Below are 22,842 nucleotides of genomic sequence, written 5' to 3'. Positions count from 1 at the left end.
GCAGACAGTCTCTGTTCCAAACATCATATAATCTAAAGCCAGTTTAGAGAAACAGATACAGGCAAACAACAACAAAAAGAACTTGCCAAAAGTACAGATCTTATCTATTACAATGCAATTTCTTCTCATTTTTCTCTGTGCATAACAATATCCACCAGCCCCACCAAACCTGTTTACAGCCACCAGTCAGAGTTTTTCACAGTCACGTGGTATTATTTCTGCTACCCGATGGGATGGCTGGAACTTTTAAAGAAAAATAATAATAAGTACTGAAAGATGAGTAACAAGTAGTGTATAATGATAAACACACTTTCCAGTATGAATTTTTGGACAAATAAATAATGTCTTCTAAAATTACTTAAATGTTGAGATATGCAAATAACCAGCAGCTATCATAGAATATAATAATAATAATAATAATGAAGCCCTTCATGTAACACTCTACAAACATATCACTTTTATTCACAAGAATATGAACAGATCCCTTTTTCTACTATTTCACATAGCATATTGCATAAGTGTGGCAATGACATCAGAAAGGAAGGGCTTCAAATCAAGAGATGCCATTTAGAGCACTTAGAGCATTATTCTGGGAGTTAGGAAACTGGAGTCCATTTTGTAACTCTATTAGAATGTGACCTTGGTCAAAAGACTTTTTCTGTCTGTGCCTCAGTTTCCTCATTTATAAAATGCATATTATATCTCTGTCTCTGACACCCATTCCCATACCAACATTTCTTTTCATTACTGTTCATAAAGCAGATTAAGATCTTCAAATGGCAGATGCAAAGTATTAATTAGAGTAGAAAATCAGGAGCAAAATAAGAGTCTTGTGTTTAACTTCCTTGGAAAAAATAACTAGAGAAGTAACCAGCATGGTCTAGTCAATTTATTTTGTGGGGAAAGATCTAGTCCCTGCCAGTGACATTTTGTGTGGAGTTGTCCCACTTAATCTCTCAGTCTTCTTGTCTGTAAAATGGGGATAACAACATTTACATACCTACCTGCATAAAGTTTTAATTAGTGGATGTATGTGGAGTGCTGAGTTCAGACTAGATTATCATAATGGTTCTTTCTTCCCTTAAAATTAATGTATTTATGAATTACCTCATTATCATTATTATTAATAACTATTACTTCGTGTGTTTCATAGAGTTTTACATAATGATAACAGTGGGTAATTTTTGTGTTACAGTGATGGACGGATCAAATATATTTGGAACAAGGACAATGTTATAATTAACATCCCATTGCCATTTGGCGGAAGATCATCGCATGATATAAGCCTGCCAAAGACTGTAAAAACACCTCCATTGGTAATGAAATCAATTGGAATAAATGTGCCATCTCAGGAGTATCAACTTCCACTATTTACTGTTCCAGAGTCCTACCAACTTCGTGTGCCTTTACTGGGCACTTTAGAGGTCTCCACAAATGTATACAGCAATTATTACAACTGGTCTGCATCTTATACAGTGGCTAACACCACAAAGAATGTTTCCAGTATGAGAACTAGTTACCTGATGAAAGCTGATTCTGTTTTCGACCTACTTTCATACAGTGTGCAAGGTAAGAATTTTTGTTAATAGTGTTACACTTTTAAATGTGCTTTTAAAATGTCTCTATTTTTATATGTAACATGAAAAGGAGATTCATTTGCAAACTGTTTATTTAAAAAAATGGTTGTGTAAACGCAAATCTTTTCTTCTTTTTAAAATTTGTAATATGAACTTTATTTAATTAGGTGATAAAAATAAATCCTGATAGTTTAATAAAAAATTCAGCTCCAAATTTTCCAAGGGGCCCCAACCCAGCCTCTGAAGCCCTGATCCTGAAAACACTTAAGCATATGACTAGTCCCATTAAGCTCAATAGGAATCCTAAGTGCTTGCAGAATCAGGGCCTATATTAGTATGTGCAGTTATCTGTGTATGCAATTCAGGTAATTAGATCACAAACACTAATGTCTGTGCACAAACAGTTTTCCATGCAAATATGCAGGTGCAGTTGTATTGCTATTATTATCGTTAATTATTTATCCAGCACCATAGTGTGTGTGTGTATGTGTGCCTATACATATATATACAAAACCATATATGTATGTAAACAAAGACCTTGCCCGGAGGAAATCACAGCCTAAGGATCTGATCTTGAAAGGAGATTGGTGCCACAAATTCCTATTGAATTAACTCAAACTCCTATTGAGAGGTCAATGGGTGCTCTAGACAGTTAGCCACTCTAAGGATTAGGTCATGAAACTGGGATTTTCAAAGGGAGCTGGGCACCTAAACCTAAATTTCAATGGGAGTTACCTGCCTAACACCTTTAGACTTTTTTTGAAAATCCCAGCATGATGCACAATAAAAATGAAGATGATGAAAGAGATGTGTCATGAACACTGTGATCTGGATGATTTGTTTGGCACATAGTTTGTTCATTTCAAGTTTAAACAATGGTATGGCCTATTTCATCTTATAGATTTATATGTATTATCGCAATAAGAGTTAATTTAAAGGCTGTTTTTGAAAATTTAGCCACAGACAGCAAATATCCAATATTATAGAAATGTTTAGTATTTACTTTACAAAACAGTGTTGGCTCTTTGAACAAATTAATATGCAATTCTGAAAGTTTAATGGTATCATACATAGTATATTATTTTGTCTTGGTAATGTAAGATATTTATTATATCTTCATATCTTTTGTTTTCCCCCTTCCCTATCTCCTATTCCAGGTTCTGGAGAAGCATTTTATGATCAGAATACATTCGATTGCACATATGAGAGTTCCCTACATCACAGACTCCTAGATTCAAATTTTAAATTTATCAGGACAAACAAATATGAACCTACCCTCACTGTAAAACAGACCATTTCACTTACGGCATCTAGCACTCTGGGCACTCAGCTCTCCTTTTCTACAGATATGGATTTCAGCCAGAAAAATAATTTGAATATCAACAAAGTACAAATGGAAGGGGAGTTGAGAGTTGCTTCAGCCTTTGCTAAAGGAATTTACACTCTCTCAAGCACCTATAACAAAAACAGCCACGACTTAACTGGGAAATCCAATCTGACGTTTGACTCATCTTACCTTCACGCTACCAACCAGATAACTGGCAAGCGAACTGATGATGTACTGTCAGTCACTTCAGTCTCTAATATTCAGAGTGGTATCATAACAAACACAGCTTCACTGAAGTATGAAAAGAGCCGACTGAATGTGAAGTCAGAAACAAATGGAAGATACCAAAACCTCGCAGGTCTCAACAAGTTTGAATTAATTTTGGCAAAGCAGATGGCTTCAGTTCACTCTGAATACCAAGCAACTTATGAAGAAAACCGGTATTACACCAGCCTTTCAGGTTCCCTTAATTCCCAGGGTCTTGAACTAAATTGTGATGTTGCTGTGAATGCTCAACAAAACCGAGCAGCACATAAGTCTACATTAAGGATTAACCAGGATGGTTTGGCCAGCAGCGCAACCACAAATCTGCAGTTTAATCCACTAATGTTGCAGAAAGAAATGAATGCTAGAATTGATGCTTCTGGAGGCACCTTGGCAGTTACTGCTAAGGGGCGCTATGGTAAACACAATGCCCAATTCAGCGTAGATGGAAGAATGGCCCTAACGGAAATAGCGCTAGGAAGTGTATATCAGAGCACAATTCTGGGCATGGACAGCAAAAATGTCTTAAACTTTAGAGTTAATAGAGAAGGACTCAAGTTTTCGAATAACTTGATAGGATCATACAAGGAAATGAATCTTGAGCACGTGAATGAGCTGAATATTCCTGGCTTATCCTTAACATTTACTTCAAAATTAGACAATACCATCAGCTCTGACAAGTCCCACAAGCATTATTTTGAGCTACAGCTGCAACCCTATTCACTCACAGCTAAATTGAACAATGACTTAAAATACAGTGAAACTGATGTAACCAACAAAGCACAGTTACGACTGGAGCCACTGAAGCTGACACTGACTGGTAATGTGAGAGGAGCCTACAGAACAGATGAAGTGAAGCATACATACGCCATCACTTATGCTGATCTGGCTGCAAATTTTAAAACAGACACAGCTGCAAAACTTCAAGGCACAGCACTCATCCACAAAATGAACCTGGATGTTGCAGGGCTTGCTTCCTCAATTACTATCAATACAAACTATGATGCAAAATCCCTGCATTTCACCAATGTAGTACGTTCTGCTATGGCCCCATTTACTGTCACTGCTGATGTACACACCACTGGTGATGGGAGACTATTTGCTATGGGGGAACATACTGGACAACTGTACAGCAAATTCCTGTTTAAAGCAGAGCCTTTAGCTTTCACATTCTCCCATGATTACAAAGGATCTACCAGCCACAGCCTAACTACTGGAAAAAAATACACTACATTACTTGATAACAAAATCCATATGCTTTTCACTCCATCAGAGCAGTCAAGTGCCTGGAAATTGAAGAGTCAAGTGAACAATAATGTATACACACAGGACCTTGGTGCTTACAATGATGCAGAAAAAACTGGTGTGGAACTTAGCGGACAAGCTTTAGCAGACCTCACTATAATGGACTCACCAATTCAAGTACCATTAATGTCTGAACCAATTAATTTAATTGATGTTCTACGTATGAGGGATGCCATGGAACAGCCTCAAGAATTCAGCATCTCTGGTTCTGTGAAATATGATAAGAACAAGAATGAGCATGTTATCAACCTGCCATTCCTAGAATACCTGCCTGCTTACTTTGAACAAATCAGGGGTGTGATTCTATCCACACTGCAGTCTATACAAAGGTACTTTAAAAGCATAAATATAGATCAATATATGAGGAAGTACAGGACAACTATGGATAAGCTCCCACGGCAGGTGAATGACTACATGAACAAATTAGATTTCAAAAGCAAGGTTAACGGCATGAAAGAGAAATTGGTTGCTTTCACAAAGGACTATAGAATAACAACTGATGACATCCAAAGTGCACTGGAAAATGCCAGAATCAGTTTGCAGGAAGCACTGTCTCAGCTGCAGATTTACCTGATACAACTTGAGCAACATATCAGAGATAATTATGATCAGTATGACATTAGAATAGTTATTGAAAAACTGATTGACCAAATAGTTGAAAAAATGAAAGTTCTGGATCAACAGTATAAAATCAGTGCATCGATGATTAACACTATTCAAGACTTACAGTCCATTATTGCTCAGTATGACCCAAGCAAAATAGAAAGCAGTGCCAAAGCCTGGATTCAAAATATGGATGCTGAGTACAAAATCTTAGCTCAGGTACAAGGAAAACTAGAACAGCTCAAGAGTCAGATTCACAATATTGATGCCAAACGTGTTGCAGAAAATTTGAAACAACAGGTACAGGCTGTTGACATTAAAAAGCTTCTAGAAAAAATCAGGAGTTCATTACCAGTTCAAAAAATGAATGAAATTATTGAACAAATTAAAGATATTCTCCTCAATTTGATGGAGGATTATGAAGTTGCTGAGAAGATCAGTGCTTTCCGAGGCAAAATGCATGACATGATCATGAAGTATGAGATTGACAAGCAGGCTCATTTTCTAATGGACAGGATGATACAATTGTCTGACCAATATAAAGTGAAAGAAACTGTCCAAAAGCTAACCGTTTCCCTGAAAAAAATTGACATAAGATCATTCTTTGATAAAATTGTTAGTGTTATTGATGATGCTGTCAAGCAAGTGCAAGCATTTGATTATCAAAAATTGATGGATGAAGTCAACAAATTCCTTGACATGGTTATAAAACAGCTAAAGAATTTTGATTATAACCAGTTTGTAGATCAAACAAACAACAAAATCCGGGAAATTACCCAGAAAATCAATGATGAAATCAGAACCCTAGAACTCTCACAGAAAGCAGAAGCATTAAAACAGTATATGAAGGATGTCAATGCTGCAGTTTCAAAATTCATGGAACAATTAAAAGACACCAAGCTTACAGCAGTCATTGATTGGTTCAGGGACCTCCTAAGTTCAACAGCATTTGCTGATCTGAAAGTCAAGCTAAATGAAAACCTGGAAGATCTACGAGACAGGATTTATCAAATGGACATTCCAAAAGAATGCCAGAGATATCTTCAGAAGGCAAGCCAGTTCTATAATACCATTGTCGCATATATTTCTGACCAATGGGTCATTGCTTCTAAGAAGATTGCTCTTTTAGCTGAGCAGTATGATGTAAAAAAATGGGCTGAAAAAGTGAATGTGTTTGTTGAAACAGGTTTCATTGTTCCTGAAATCAGAACTGGCCTAGTCAACATACCTGCCTTTGAAGTCAGTCTCCGAGCTCTCCGGGAAGCGACATTTCAAACACCAGATTTCGTAGTTCCATTAACTGACCTGCATATCCCTTCTTATCAAATCCACATAAAAAAACTTAAAGACATACAAATTCCAGTCAGGTTTACTACCCCAGAATTTACTATTCTAAATACCTATAAGGTTCCTTCTTATACAATTGACCTGAATGAAATCAAACTGAAGATTGTGAAAACAATAGACCAAATGATGTCCAGTGAATTTCAATTGCCAGTACCTGACATGTATTTTAGAGAACTGAAGATGAAAGATATGCTTTTTTCTGACATTTCTTTCCCAGAAATTCATATACCTGAGCCACAAATACCTGAATTCTTGATCCCTAAACTAAATCTAAATGAGTTCCAGATTCCTAACATTCAGATACCAGAGTACCAACTGCCACGTATTCCACACACAGTCACTGTCCCTACATTCGGCAAACTGTCTGGTGCTTTCAGAATAGCTTCTCCATTCTTCACACTGTCCACTTTTGCTGGCATTCAGAACACTACAGCTTCTGTAAACAGCCCAGAATTTGTAGCCACTGTTTCAGCTCAAGCAACATCCAGATTAGATTTCCTTGCTTTCACTGTGAACGCAGATGCACGCCTCTCAGCCCCTGAGATGCAGCAGCTGATCCTTAAAGAAACCATGAAGGTCACCCATACACTCCTTAAAGTTGATCACAACAGTGAAGTGATATTTTTGGGGACTTCTGTACAGGGGAAAGCTGAAACTACTACAAGCTTACGTACTACAAAGAATTTGATGGAAGTACACAACAACTTACTAGTCAAGCTAGAGAGGAAAATTTTGATGCAGAGCAGGACAACATATACTCACAGACTGAACATCCCACAAGCTGATCTCTCCAGCCAGGCTGATCTGATGAATGACATGCTAACAGAGTTAGAAGCAGGACACATATCATTTACTTCCAGTGGTAAAGGAAACTGGAAATGGGCTTCTCCTGATTTCTCCGATGAAGGCACCCATGACTCCCGTGTCACTTTTACGATGGAGGGGCCCATTATTGCATTTGCTGCTGAAAACAGGATAAACGATAAATACTTGAAAATCAACCAGAATGTGAATTATGAATGTGGTCTCCTAAATTATGCAACACTTCAGCTTCAGTCTGAAGTTGAGTCACAACATGTGGGTCGTAGCACTTTAAGTGTACAAGGCACAGGGCAGCTTGCAACAATGAAAGTAGAAATAAAAGGAAATCATGTGGCTAAGCTCAATGGGAGAGTTGCTGGAACCATAAATAATAATGTTGCCTTTTTGGTGAAGCCCTTTGAAGTTAGCATATCAACAAACAATGATGGGAATGTAAAAGTTAGTTTTCCATTGAAGCTGACTGGCAAAATTGAATTTCTGAATAACTATGGTCTGGTGCTCAGTTCCTCTGCTCAACAAGTCCATTGGCAAGCTAGTGGCAGGTTCAATCAGTACAAATATTCCCACAGCATGTCTGCTGGGAACACTGAAGACAAGATTGAAGCTCATGTGGGAATGAATGGTGAAGCCAACCTGGACTTCCTAAATATTCCTCTATCAATTCCTGAATTTCACATTCCTTATGTTGGAATCAAAACTTCTCAGATGATGAAAGGGTATTCACTGTGGGAACAGACAGGCCTGAAGGATTTATTGAAGACTACAAAGCAATCATTTGATTTAAATCTGAATGCCCAATATAAGAAGAATAAAGACATGCATTCTCTCCCACTTCCCTTAAAAGCAGTGCATGAAGCAATTAATCAGTACATCATTTTCTTCAATAGACATTTTGAGAAAGGAAGGGACAATGCATTAGATTTTCTCACCAGTTCATACAACAAAGCCAAGATAGAGTTTGACAAATATAAAGTAGAAACTTCATTCAACAAACTACCACGGACTTTCAGGATTCCTGGATATACCATTCCCATTGTGAACATTGAGGTGTCTCCCTTTACAGCAGAGCTGCCAGCATTTGGTTATGTGATCCCCAAAGAAATAAGCACAACAGGCTTCACCATCCCACTTATTGGGTTTTCAGTGCCGTCTTACACATTAGTCCTACCGTCGCTGGAGATGCCGGTCCTTCATGTTCCCAAAGATCTGCGCACACTTAAGCTTCCTAAATTCACAGTGCACAGCCCTTCAAACCATATCTTGATTCCTGCTTTGGGAAACATTACCTATGACTTTTCATTTAAATCCAGTGTGATTACCTTGAATACAAATGTTGGGCTTTTCAACCAGTCTGATGTTGTTGCTCGCTTCAGTTCCTCATCTTCTTCCATCATTGATGCACTGCAGTTTAATTTAGATGCTACAACAAGCCTGACGAGGAAAAGGGGTTTGAAACTGGCCACAGCATTGTCCCTGAGTAATAATAAATTTGTGGAAGGAAAGCATGACAGCACTGTTAGCCTCACAAAGAGGAACATGGAAGCTTCAGTGACAACAAATGCAAAGATCAACATTCCAGTTTTTAAAATGAATTTCAAACAAGAGCTTACAGGAAACACTAAGTCCAAGCCTACTGTTTCCTCAGCCATTAATTTTAATTATGATTTTGATACTCTTAGATATGGTGCCAGTGCTAAAGGTGCAGTTGATCACAAACTTACTCTGGAAAGTCTTACATCTTACATTTCTGTAGAGACAGCAACAAAAGGAAACATCAATGGAATGTTATACACCTTAAATCCATTTTCTGGGATGCTAGTCCATGAGGCAAATACCTACCTGAACTCTAATGGAGCTCGCTCCTCAGTCAAACTGGAGGCTAACTCTAAAGCAGATGGAATCTGGAATGTGGAAATGACAGAAAAAGTTGCTGTTGAAGCATCTACACATCGTGTTTATGCAGTCTGGGAGCACAATGGGGAAAACTATGCACAATGTACCCCTCTTCTGAGAACTAAAGGGACTCAGAGCTGCAGAGTAACCTTAGAACTGGTTCCTTGGAGTATGTCAGCATCTCTTCAGCTACAAGCTACTCAACCAAATTCCTTCCTGGACATAGCTTCAGTTAATCAGGAAGTTTTAATGAACATCAACACTGAAAACCAGAAACTTGGCTGGAAGGGTGAAGGCCAAATTCAGTCATTATCTCTCAGTCATAATATGCAGTTATCAAATGAAAAATCAAAGGCACAATTTGACATTTCTGGGTCTTTGGAAGGACATGTCGATTTCCTCAGGAACATTGTGTTTCCAGTTTATGAAAAGAGTTTATGGGATATCTTGAAACTGGACCTCACTACCAGTGCTGACACAAAGCAGTACTTAAATACTTCTGCATCCATAGTTTATACAAAAAGTGAAGATGGTTACTTTTTACCTATATATGTGAACAGACTGGCTGACGGCTTCACAATCACTGTTCCTGAGATGCATCTAGAAGCTCCAGATCCAGTTCTCACAACTCCAGAATTTCAAGTTCCTTTTACAACCCTGCAAGTTCCATCGTATACCATTGACTTGCGCAATATAAAAGTTCCACACAAGCTAAGCATAATGCCTTTTGACATCAATTTACCCTCTCTGCCAAGAATGAGATTCCCCAAAGTAGATGTAGGAAACAAGTACATTACACTGGAAGAATATAAAATTCCATACTTTGAGGTGACAGTACCTCAGTACCAAATAACTCTATCTCAGTTCACTCTTCCAAAAAGCATTTCCCTTGGTAATATGTATGTGGATCTGAGTGAAGTGGCTAATAAGATTGCAGACTTTGACTTGCCAACAATTACAATTCCTGAGCAGAAAATAGAGATCCCACCTCTCAAAATATCCTTGCCTGCTGGAATTTATTTCCCTGCATTCGGTGCTTTGACTGGATCTTTCAGAGTTGCTTCACCATTGTATAATGTCACCTGGAAAACAGACGTAAAAAACAACAAGGACTCTTTTACATATTCCATTGATTCTACCTCCAGTTCAACACTACAGTTCCTGGAATATGACCTGGAAGGTAAGATGAACTTTAGAATTTCATACTCCAAAATTTGGGTTGAAAATGTTAACATTATTTTTTCTCAACAATTATTTTGTGTTTGAAGTGCAGTTGTACTGTGAAAGAGGAATGTAAAAGAGGATCCGTTTTCCTTCTGTGTTCATTTTAGTGACAAAATAACTTTATTTCTTCTCACTCCTGTTAGCCCTGCATAGCCAGTACAGCTAAAAGAAAGAGCTAGTTTCTATTTCTTCTTGCACATCATCAACCCATTTATTTTTAGTAAGTATCAATTAAAGGCTTAATCTTTTACACCTGTAAAAATCAACCGAAAGTTCAGAGGGTTGCACAGATTAACTAAGGGAATAATTTCTTCTGTAGCAATTTTTTCATTGACTTGAATGGGATCTGGATTAGTTAGGCTCTATCAACTGGTGGTAATGCAGAAGCCAGCTTGACTGATCTCAGGATCAGTTTGTAAGGCTGTCAGTTAAACAAATATCCATCTTTTTGCTTGGAAACTGAGCACATCTGATTTAAAAATTATTGAAACACACACTCAGAATACCACAAAAACATTTTTAGAGCCATTTTTATGAGCACCACCAAACTTCAAAGTTATAGTAAAAACATGAGGTAAATGTAAAATGACATGCTGTAGAAGAGAAAGCTCCATTTATATTCTGCATCAAGGGCAAAAAGCAAAGCAAAAGGGCCTTTTATATCCAAATTACAATAAAAGACATGAAGAAGGAATTGTAAAATTCCCAATTTTTATTTCCCTATTTTTCCCTACTTTTCTAGCTACAGTACATTTCTTGCATTTTAAAATGTCTGGGACAAAACAGATATATGCATGTCCTTTTGTATTTTGCATTGTGGGCATCTAACTTCTTACCACACAGTGGTGTGTGACTGTGGAACCACAGTGATGTATCCAGCTGAAATACAGGATACCATGTGATCTGTTTTCTGCAGTGATTCCAGAAATTCACACAATGCAAAAATCTCTCTTTTGCAGCTGTATCAACCAGCAGACATGAAGGTGATGTGTCTGTGGGAAAGATAACAGGCAGCTTTTCACATCGTGACATGAGTGTGGACTATAAGGAAGATCTGACTATGCAAGGATTTAGGTAAAGATTTGCTTAGGTGACATGGTTTATAATAGGCAAAATGACAAGAAACAGACTATGGCTTAGAAACCTAACTCCTACAAAGTGCTTCGTGGTAATTATAAAGAATAAATGTGCTCTCTTTGCTCCCTGGGCTATCCCTCACCACTCCACTCCCATTAGATAACTGGGAAGCTGGAAAGCACTCTTCTCGAATATGACTGTTCTGAAGAGCCTGCCATTTCACATAACTGGTGAGATGTAACTAAGGTTTTCATATAATCAAAGATCCTGATTTCCAACACAGCCTCCACCGAGACTCTCTTTCTGCAAGCACCATTCATTGGAAGCCTAATTTTCACCTGCAATTATTTATGCTCAGATTTACTGAGACTTGGATGTCCAACTACCTGATTTCATCTGCAGATCAGGGGCTTAGTAACAGTGACTGCAAGCAACAATAACTGTGGGCACAAACTTTCTATTTACACTTCTTTGTGCCTGCAGTACACAGATGGAAAAAGGAGGAGTCTCGTTTGTAAAAATCTGACTGTAAGAATCAGCTAACAACATTCAGGGCCTATTTTGCAGTCCTAATTCAACCAGAACTCCTAACCAATCTCAGTATGGAGTTTTGCCTGAGAAAGCAGTGTCGGATATTACCCTGCATTTGCATATGTGTTAGTCAGAGTCCCAAGATAAAATGTGGATAGTAAAACTTAGTTTTCTTTTGGTTGCTTTGGCTTTCTTTATACTTTTATTAATCACGAGAGATACTGTAAGAAATCATACTGCAATATGTATTTCTGTAGGAGCTGCCCTGTAGCTTAGCATTCATTTGTTTCTTAAACACTGTTTGTTCTTGGTTATATCAGAGTCTTGGCTCACACTGCATTACTAAAGATCACCAGCCCAACCTTTACTGATGTTCAGATGCGTTATTGGGGAGATAGGCACAGGATCTCCTCATCGGTATCTTCACCTTCTGCGGGCACCCTGGGTTTTCGTGTTGAGATGGACACAGATATTCTCCGGGGGAAAATTTACTACCAAACTCAACAGGTAGGCAAGGCTTGAAATGAAGCAAAAAGACACCATGGGGCTTGGGGTTTTACCTTTTAAAGTGACTGTAATGCTTACTAAAGGGGCTAGAGTGATAGTTTTGAAAACTGACTTCTGTCCAAGGAAAACATACATAAATCCTGCAATGTGAGCTTCTTTTACGCCATCCAATCTCAGCAATATGACTTAACCCCAGTCTGGAAGTAATATCTCTGTAAACACTTTTAGAGGTAAGAAAATAGTTCAAGCTCCCTACCTATTTAGTTTTGGCAGAGCTTTGAGATCAAAAATATGCATCCATTAGTAAGTGGACAAAGGGCATCAAACTAATTGCATATAAACCACTGTACAGCCATCAGATTACAGTAGAAGCCCTATTTTATGAACTAATTGAGGACTGAGCAATTACAGTAGGTATGGTGCAAAAGTTGCTCTATGATGCACTGCACTACTTTCTCTTTGTCCTTCAAATCACTGCAAAGCAATTTACAATGCATTGAAGGCACGGAAATGTGAAGGGATGTTGATTTGTTCTTCATGACATCTCTTGTTATGTATCAGAGCAATAGCCATGTGAGACTGTATCCACAAAAAAAACAAGGAGTCCAGTGGCACTGTAAAGCCTAACAGATTTATTTGAGCATAAGCTTTTGTGGGTTAAAAAAAACCACCTCTGCCACCTTAAAGACTAAGACTCCACTTCTTCGGTTTTTCACCCACAAAAGCTTATGCTCAAATAAATCTCTTAGTCTTTAAGGTGCCACCGGGCTCCTCATTATCTCTTGTTATGTGATTTTTCTTCTGTTGGGTAAAATGGATTGTATGGAAGTAACACAGGAGGAGAAGGACCTCGGAGTATTGGTTGATCACAGGATGACTATGAGCCGCCAATGTGATATGGCCGTTAAAAAAGCTAATGCAGTTTTAGGATGCATCAGGCGAGGTATTTCCAGCAAAGATAAGGAGGTGTTAGTACTGTTATATAAGGCACTGGTGAGACCTCATCTGGAATACTGTGTGCAGTTCTGGTCTCCCATGTTTAAGAAGGATGAATTCAAACTGGAACAGGTTCAGAGACGGGCTACTAGGATGATTTGAGGAATGGAAAACCTGTCTTATGAAAGGAGACTCAAAGAGCTGGGCTTGTTTAGCCTAACCAAAAGAAGGTTGAGGGGGGGATATGCTTGCTCTTTATAAATGTATCAGAGGGATTAATATTAGGGAGGGAGAGGAATTATTTAAGCTTAGTACCAATGTGGACACAAGAACAAATGGGTATAAACTGGACACTAGGAAGTTTAGACTTGAAATTAGATGAAGGTTTCTAACCATTAGAGGAGTGAAGTTCTGGAACAGCCTTCCAAGGGGAGTAGTGGGGGCAAAAGACATATCTGGCTTTAAGACTAAGCTTGATAAGTTTATGGAAGGGATGGTATGATGGGATAGCCTAATTTTGGCAATTAATTTTGGCAATTGAACTCTGATTATCAGCAGGTAAGTATGCCCAGTGGTCTGTGATAGGATGTTAGATGGGGTGGGATCTGAATTACTGCAGAGAATTCTTTCCTGGGTGCTGGCGGGTGAGTCTTGCACACATGCTCAGGGTTTAACTGATCGCCATATTTGGGGTCGGGAAGGAATTTTCCTCCAGGGCAGATTGGCAGAGGCCCTGGAGGTTTTTCGCCTTCCTCTGCAGCATGGGTCACTTGCTGGAGGAGTCTCTGCAGCTTGAGGTCTTCAAACCACAATTTGAAGACTTCAATAACTCAGACATAGGTTAGGGGTTTGTTATTGAAGTGGATGGGTAAGATTCTGTGGCCTGCTTTGTGCAGGAGGTCAGACTAGATGATCATAATGGTCCCTTCTGACCTTAAAGTCTATGAGTCTATGAGTATAACTGGTCATATGTAAGTTAAGTGTTCATAAAAATTGACGTTCTACTGTACTTATAATTACTGTAGAAATGGCCCAAACTAGAACCAGCAACCTAGAAGTGATGGTAATGAGATACTGAGCCTAAGTTCTAGGTCCCTGTCAAGGGTTTTGTGTGGAATCATTAACACACCTCAGGTATATTGTGAGGCACAGAGCTAAAAGCCACTTATTGGATTTGGCAACAAAAAATTCCATTCCTGAGAATCTACCACAATAACTTCACAATTACAGACTTAATATTCCAAGATTGCGATATGTTAATTTAGGTATCACATAAAATTAACAATTTAACTTGTGTAAAATTGAAATCAGGGAAATGTATTTACTTTCTTAGGGTCTGATTTAACAACCCTTAATCATACTGAGTATCATAGAATCATAGAATATTAGGGTTGGAAGAGACCTCAGGAGGTGATCTAGTCCAATCCCTTGCTCAAAGCAGGACCAACATCAACTAAATCATCCCAGCCAAGGCTTTCCCAAAACGGACCTTAAAAACTTCTAAGGATGGAGGTTCCACCACCTCCCTAGGTAACCCATTCCAGTGCTTCACCACCCTCCTAGTGAAATAGTGTTTCCTAATATCCAACCTACACCTCCCACACTGCAACTTGAGACCATTGTTCCTTGTTCTGTCATCTGCCACCACTGAGAACAGCCTAGCTCCATCTTCTTTGGAACCCCCCTTCAGGTAGTTAAAGGCTGCTATCAAATCCCCCCTCACTCGTATCTTCTGCAGATTAAATAACCCCATTTCCCTCAGCCTCTCCTCATAAGTTATGTGCCCCAGCCTCCTAATCATTTTCATTGCCCTTGTTGGACTCTCTTCAATTTGTCCACATCCTTTCTGTAGAGGGGGGACCAAAACTAGAATAACATTTATGCTGGTAGTCTTGTTGATTTAAAGCATTGGAGGATTGCATACTTCTAATGCTTTTGTATTAAGGTAATGGATCTCTTTCAATTCATCATATAAAATAATTAAATAGAATCTTAACAATAGTATGACGGTAGCTTAGTGAATGAGCAGAACTGATACCTTTCCAAGTAATTCTTGCATCTTGCTTTGATACAGTTAACAGGTAATACAAAGGAATCAGAAAGATGTTATAAAAAATAACGAGACCAAATTCTGCCCTGATTTACTTTCTTATTCCACTATTTTTAGGCGTAAGGACAGAATTTAATCCAATACAGCAATTAAAAATATGCAGACACATAATAGACAAAACTGAGTTTATATTCAAATTGAATGCAAGATAAGAAAATGCCTATCTAAAATCCCTCTATAATTTAGGGTCATGTTTTTAGAACAGAAGTAGCATGTAATAATATTTTAATTGTTTGAGTCAGAATCTGTTTTTTCACTTATCCTTTTTGGATTTTCAGTCTGCCTCTCAGAAAGAAATTGACTTATTAAAAAGTGAGATATCATTCAAGAAGCCTGACCTGATTCAGATCAAAACTAACTGGAACGATGCTGCTGCTACAGACATGCTGAGTGGTCTAAAAGAAAAGGTACCTACAATTACGGAGGCACTCTATAACAGTATTAACAAGTACCACCGCGAGCATACAGGGATGGAAATCAGTGCAGCCACCCTAAAGCTGAAGAACATCCTGCAAAACAAGGCTGACAAAGCATACCACTTAGCCACAAGAAAAATAGCTGAAATGGATCTTGACCTCCGCACAGCTGCCTACGATGCCACTGGGAAATACCAAGAGATGACAGCCAAAGCTAAACAGTTATATCAAGGAGCATCAGATCAAGCAGTCCAGATTGACTACCAGCAAATAAGAACAAAGATTTTTGATGCTACAATGGATGTAATAAGGGAATACCACAAGAGGGTAAAGCACCTGATTGACTCAACCATCGAATTCCTGAAGATCACAAAATTCCGGGTCCCTGGACTGGCTGAGAAGTATACTGGTGAAGAACTGTATGTAATGGCTACAGAGGAGGCAGCAAAAGCTACTGATCTATGCATTTCAAAAATGCAAGAGTATTTCGACGTTTTGATTGCATTTGTCAATGAGATGGAAGTTAAAGTTCCTGCTTCTGACAGAATTCTCAAAGGCAGTGAAGTGCTTGATCAAATTAAAGAAATGCTAAAACATTTGCAGAACAAAGCCAGACAGATATTTGCTACTCTTCATGAGGCTGACTTTGCAGAAAAGCTTATGCAACTGAAACAATTAGTGCAACAAGTTTTCCAAAATGTAGAAGAAATTATTAGAAACTTACAATCGAAAAACTTTGAAGAGATTAAAGTTCAAGCACAACAGATGTACAGTGATGCCATCAACTCAGACTATGCAGAAAAATTGAGATCCTCGACAGAGAATATTAAAACACACCTTTCTCAGTTAAAAGACTTTAGCCAGAAGACATTTCAAGAGATTTCAGAGAAATTACATCAGATTCTTCTATATGTAAAAGCACTGCGGGAGGAATATTTTGATCCAAGTTTAGTTGGGTGGTCAATCAAATACTATGAAGTAGAAGACAAGGTGCTAGATTGGTTAAAGAGTCTAATAGATGCTCTAGTGGACTGGCATGCCAAATACATTGGAGATACTGCTGACTTGGTTTCACGTCTGACTGATCAAATACAAGAATTTGTGGAAAACCATGGCCAGAGGTATTATGATCTGGTTACTGATGCTGATGGAAAAGGAAGACAGAAAGCCATTGAGCTCTCTTCTGCTGCACAGGAAAAGATCCGATATTGGTCTGAAACTGCTAAAAAGAGTTCTGCTGAATATAACAAACTAGTCAAAGTGAAAATACAGGATGCCTATAACCAACTCAGCCAAGCCTATGAAAGGCTAATCAGTGCAACACAAAAATTAATTGATCTGGCTATAGAAAAGTACTCTACATTCCTCCAGTACATCACGGAGTTGCTCCATCATCTTGAGAAAATGACAACTGATAGCATAAGGCCATACATAGCTGTTCGTCAAGGAGAGCTTAGAATAGATGTGCCTAAACCATTTGACTGGCAATCAATGCCCCAATTATATGAGGAGGCACTCAGAAAAAAGTTGGAAATAACACGCATGTTGATTCAGAAAGGCATGGACCAAGACTCCAAGACATGGATAGAATTGCAAACATTTATTGACCAGCAGCTTGCTGATGAGCAACTGAATATTCAGCAGATTATTGAAAATATAGAGCAGCGCATAAGAACCTGAATGGACATGTAGAAGAGCTAAAAATCACAAATTTGTATCACACTGTATTTAAAAGATGACAGCAATCAACATATTGGAACTTCGGGAAGATACTGTCTGAGTTTGTACTTGTAAATGAAACTGAATAATCTACAGCAGGTTATTTTAATGTGCTTCAAAAGCCAATAAATGAATTCTTTATTACACTGTTGTGTTATTCATTATAACCAGTTTTACTTGGGCCATGAGCCTGATCCATTAGGAACAATGGAAGTCTTTACATTGACTTCACTGTGTGTTGGACCAAGTAAATAATGTACAGTAAATTTTGTAAATAGTCTCAAAAGCTAGGGTTTCAGATAAAGGTCAGATTTGTGATCCTGTTAAAGAACAACTTGGAAAAACAAATGCAATTATTTCAAAGAATAGAAATTATCCACAAAAATACTCTTATAGTTATCTCTGGGAGAAAAAGAAAAGGAGATGAATACATGCACTGTGAACAAACCAAAGAAGAAAGTAAATAAATGCTGGGAATAAAATCAAGAAGGAAAAATTCCTCCCATTGTAAAAAAAAGTCAGATAGTTTCCTCCACTAAATTATAAAAAATAATAAATAAATAAATAATGCTTTGTTAAATACAAATCATAAACAACACCTGTATATAGCAGTATTATTTAGAAAAATAGGCCATGAATTTCAGGAACAAATAAAATATTGTTCTGGGATAATTTTGTGACCCAGAAATTTAGGGATTTTTCTGATTTTTTTGCACTGCAAAATTTTAGGTTTTTCATCAAATTGTGTGATTATTTTATTCTTCACAAGTTTTATTGCCAACATTGATCACCACAGGAGTCAAAGGGAGTTTTACTACTGTCTCCCATGGCCTTGGAGTCAGGTGTCATATGAAAGAAATGCCAAAATATGAATATTTCCATTTCTGAGAGGAAAACGTGTGGACATAATTTTTTTCAGGCTTATATACAGTAGTTAGAACTCTATGTAGATACTCCTTGCAAAAAGACCCAGAAAAGGCTGAAATAATGGGCTTTTTACTCTTTTGTTGCCTCATTCAAAATAAACTCTTTAAAAATATCACTAGAAATTTTGTGAGTATGTTTATTTTGGTGTAGTTGGTTCACCCTGGGTTTTTTTTATGTTTATTCATGGGAAAGGGGTGCTTTTATATGAGGTTTTGTATAGCACATGTTTCTCGTGTGCCTCTACACCACCCTGATCTGGCTGCCTTTGGAGGCAGGGTTCCTTCCATGGTGTAATTGTGAGCTATGCCATTATCAGATACCATTAATAATTATACCATTAATAATGGGAATCAGATGGGCAAGACTAACCCAGAGAAACAAAGAGTGAGCCACATCCAATCAAATGCATACATCTATCCAGTCATTAGGAGGAAAGACTGACCCTTGGAAAGTAAAACTACCACAGCTGTGTCCACAGGTCCAGTGTTCCCAGGGATCTGAGTCATGACAAGTAATGCTCAGTGAAAGAGCTGGGTTTGAACTGTAAAAGGAGTTCTTGCTCCAGATAGGTCTAACATAGGATCTAGACATCTTCTCGCCTCCCTCGCTTCCTGAGAGTTGGGAAGACCATTGCTATCAGTAGCCCTTTTCATGACATCTACTGAGTGCCTGAGTGCAAGCAGACTTTTGATTCAGTCTCATGACCCTGGCTGCAAGAAGCCCTTCCACATTCATTTATAAGGAATATCAAGCCTGTGGGTCACCAGATCTTTTATTTTACTTCAGATTACCTAACTCATCACACCAACCCCCAAAATGTATGAGCCTAACCAGATTTTCCAAACACATCCTGAACTGTGCCGCCCTCATAGCAAAGATCTACAAGACAAATGGCAATAGAAAAACACCATCAACATCATGGGGTGGGAGGGAGAGATGTAAACATTTGTATCTTTTTCTTTTAGTTTTCTTTCCTCTGTCTTCCTCATGACTATTTATTTCAGTCTATCATCTATAGCTCTTGGGAGGGATAACAATTCTACAGAAGGCCCAGTATGTCAGGGATGGGTAAACCGAACAATACATTTGCCAACTAACAAATACTGGCTGCATTTGGCAAGGCAAAAGTTTCCCAAGAGCAAAGACAATAGTTTACACACCAAACTGTGCTGAAAGATTAGAGGGTGATTTCCAAGTCTCATAACAGCGTTGCAGCCAATGGATTAAAATTCTCAATGATGTAATCTCTGTGGTAGCCATTTTGCAGTCATTCTATGGCTGGTTTTGGGAGTGTCTGGTAGCAGCATGCTGCTTTCAGAGAAGAGCTCTCACTGTAACTATAAAGAGCATCAGATTTTCACACCAAAAAAAAATCATTTCAAACACTTTTTGTGTGTGTGTGTGTGTACACAACAGGAAGAACAAACCAATTTTTCCATACAATAACGTTACCAACTAAGGATAACTTTAAATTCTCTGGCTTTTTTTGTTTGTTTGTTTGTTTTGTTTTAGATTGTATCAAACTTTATTTTTATTTCCTGAGTGATATTTTACAGAATTTTGAACTAAACCACAATTATTCAAATTATGGTACAATTTGCTCCATTTATGAAACTTTAGCAATATAATCTCTTGAAATATCAGTACTCTCATCCTGTCCTTTTTTTTTGAGCCTAGTTTTTACACTGAGAAATTAGATATTTCATTAAATAGCATTACGTGGGAGATACATATCAGGAATGATCAGCTATCTGGGACTCGACGACATTGTTTCTCTTTGCCTATAGTTTTTTATTATCGGAATTCTCATAAATGCTGAAGGGGCTTTTCTTTATAATTAACAAGTATTAGACATAGAGCAGAGTTGGTTGTAAAAGTTTAATTAAATAAAATATTTTATGAAGAAATTCAGAGAACAATATGCCCTGCTCTCAACCAAGTCATCATAGAAATAACATTGACAGGAAACGTGTGTGTTCCTAAATGACAAATCACTGCAAGAAGCAGGACAGCAAAAGTACTCCAGAACTTTAGGCTGTGCAGTGTTACCTAGAACTAGCTTTAAATAAGGAATATAGGAATACAGCTATATAGACCAATAGCCCATAGAGTATAGTATCTGTTGCTGGCATACAGCAATTTGTTTCATCACTATGATTAATCAACACCTTACAAGATTTAAGTTGAGAGAGAAGGTGAGTGAGGTAATATATTTTATTAGACTGCGGACAAAAGGTTTAAGATGAGACATTTAATTTCTCAGTAAAAGAGACCAAACTCCATATTACTCTGCTGCCTGAAACTATATCAGTCAGGTAGGAAAATACAATGTATTAAGGGGAATTCTATGTTTGTTCTGGGCATGAGACTCCTACTGACACCCGGAGTTGGTTGTATTTCACTGATACCGAGCCAAATCCTGATTCACTTAAAATCAACAGCAAAACTTCTATTGAGTTTAATGGAGGTAGGATTTGGCCTGTTGTGCATGTATAATTTGAGAAGCACTTTGGGATCCCACTGTTTGAGAGAAGTTATATTATTATACTGCATACAAACATCTAAGGAAAGAACATTCAGATTGAAAAGTCATGCATTCACAAGTTGAGAAATGCACGAATGAAGATTGCCTGTGCAATGTTAATTTGGCCCCCTTATGCAGTCATATTATGAAACATGTCACAGTTCAGGGCAACTGTACCTGTATTCCCTAGTAGTACTTCAATGGCACTCACTCTAGCCTTCAGGCTTCTCAGCCATCACCTCCTGTGGAGTAGGACACCATCATCAATAAACCATTCATTTCAAACAATGGACCCCTGCATGGTGTTGCAATATTTGTCACCTCTCTTCTATAGAGAAGTTACGTACAATCCCAGTGCACAATTACACAGAAACGTAATACTATAAGGTCTTGCAAGGATATTACAGGAAATTGCCATATCTGCCACAGTACAGTCTTGCCCAATATCACATAGGAAATCCAGGAATAGAGCCAACTCTCCTGGGTTCTTCTCCAATGCCTTAAATGCAAGAAAATATCCTTACTCTTCTTGCAACTCTCTGCCCCTTGTGCACTGAATTAGAGTCTGCTTGGGCCTAATTTTTAGACCTGACTCGGACCCAAGCCTGTGAAGGCTAAGTCATTTTCTGACCTGACCTCAATCCTTCCTGTGAACCTGAGTCAGCGCCACAGCCGCTGCTGCCTCCTGCTTGTGGGAGTCTATCCTCCCCCTACCTGTGAGGTTTGTGCACACCAGCAGCTGCATGCCCAACTCCTGCTGTCTGTCCCCTCTGGTGGCACTGTGTGTGCTGCAGAGTGAGAGGCACTGCTGCTCCTCGGCACACACACTCCACAGCCACAGCACACATAGTGCACCAAGGTGCCTGGGGCCAGCAGGAGCGGGGCATGCAGCCTCCTCCAACCCCATGAGCGGGAGGAGGCAAGCTGACCCAGCCCGAGCCTGAAAGGGTCTGGTTGTTTTTCCTCCCAACCTGCCCTGGACCAGACATTTGCAGTCAGGACCCATCGGGTTCAGGTTGGGTTGTAGGGCTCTACACTGAATGGCGCTGTGCTCTATGTGCTCACGTAATTAAAGGCACATGATGTGGCAGAACCCTGTGGTGAATGAGTGAAGAATGCTGGAATTATGAGAATTCAATCCCCTCCCCCTCCCATTTCTCAATTTATCATCGTATAATGAAAAAGTACTTACACCATATCACTGCATAGTAAATACCCTGACATTCTAACTGAACCTATGACAATATAGGCCCTGATTCCGTTGATCTGAACATTTCTTAACAGTGTGATAAATGCCATGCTGGCACCTAGCAACATCCACATTGCATTATACTGTTAGAAACACTTCTGTGAAGCACACAAATACTAGCCATCCCTTAAAGAAACATCACCCATGTACACGCTCATGAAAAATCAGCTCTCAGAACCTCCATGGTGCATGCATTGCCAAACAAAGAAATGACACTCTATTCTTGGCTCCCATGGCCCACCATTCCCCGTGTTCCTCAGGGTTTGTAATCATCACATGTCAAGCTATATATTAACCTGGGACCAGTTCCTGCAGAAGCACTCCTTCATGACAGTAATATTCCTTTCACCGGGACTACTCACATATGTAAACAGGGCTGGATTAAAGCAGTTTGGCATTCTAGGCACGCCACAACATAGGGCCTCCCACAGCTCCATCCCCATGTCCTGCTCTGACCTGGAGAGGCAGGCATACCCACTTCCTC

The 22,842-nt window shown here is 38.7% G+C and overlaps 1 protein-coding gene across 1 annotated transcript in view; it reads left to right on the top strand.

Annotated features, from left to right (window-relative positions):
- APOB (apolipoprotein B) overlaps window positions 1-17,933 on the top strand; it is a 47,303-nt gene extending 29,370 nt beyond the window's left edge. The window contains exons 25-29 of the mRNA XM_039529832.1: window positions 1,196-1,569; window positions 2,735-10,318; window positions 11,322-11,436; window positions 12,291-12,477; window positions 15,802-17,933. Coding sequence (XP_039385766.1) covers window positions 1,196-1,569; window positions 2,735-10,318; window positions 11,322-11,436; window positions 12,291-12,477; window positions 15,802-17,619 — 10,078 coding nt within the window. The 3' untranslated portion in view covers window positions 17,620-17,933. The remainder of the gene's footprint in view (window positions 1-1,195; window positions 1,570-2,734; window positions 10,319-11,321; window positions 11,437-12,290; window positions 12,478-15,801) is intronic.
- The last annotated feature ends 4,909 nt before the right edge of the window (window positions 17,934-22,842 follow it).

Source organism: Mauremys reevesii, linkage group 3 (assembly GCF_016161935.1).
Source record: "Mauremys reevesii isolate NIE-2019 linkage group 3, ASM1616193v1, whole genome shotgun sequence".
NCBI lineage: Eukaryota > Metazoa > Chordata > Testudines > Geoemydidae > Mauremys > Mauremys reevesii.
The sequence above is the reverse complement of the archived record's forward strand: the minus strand, read 5'-3'. Positions and strand labels throughout refer to the sequence as shown.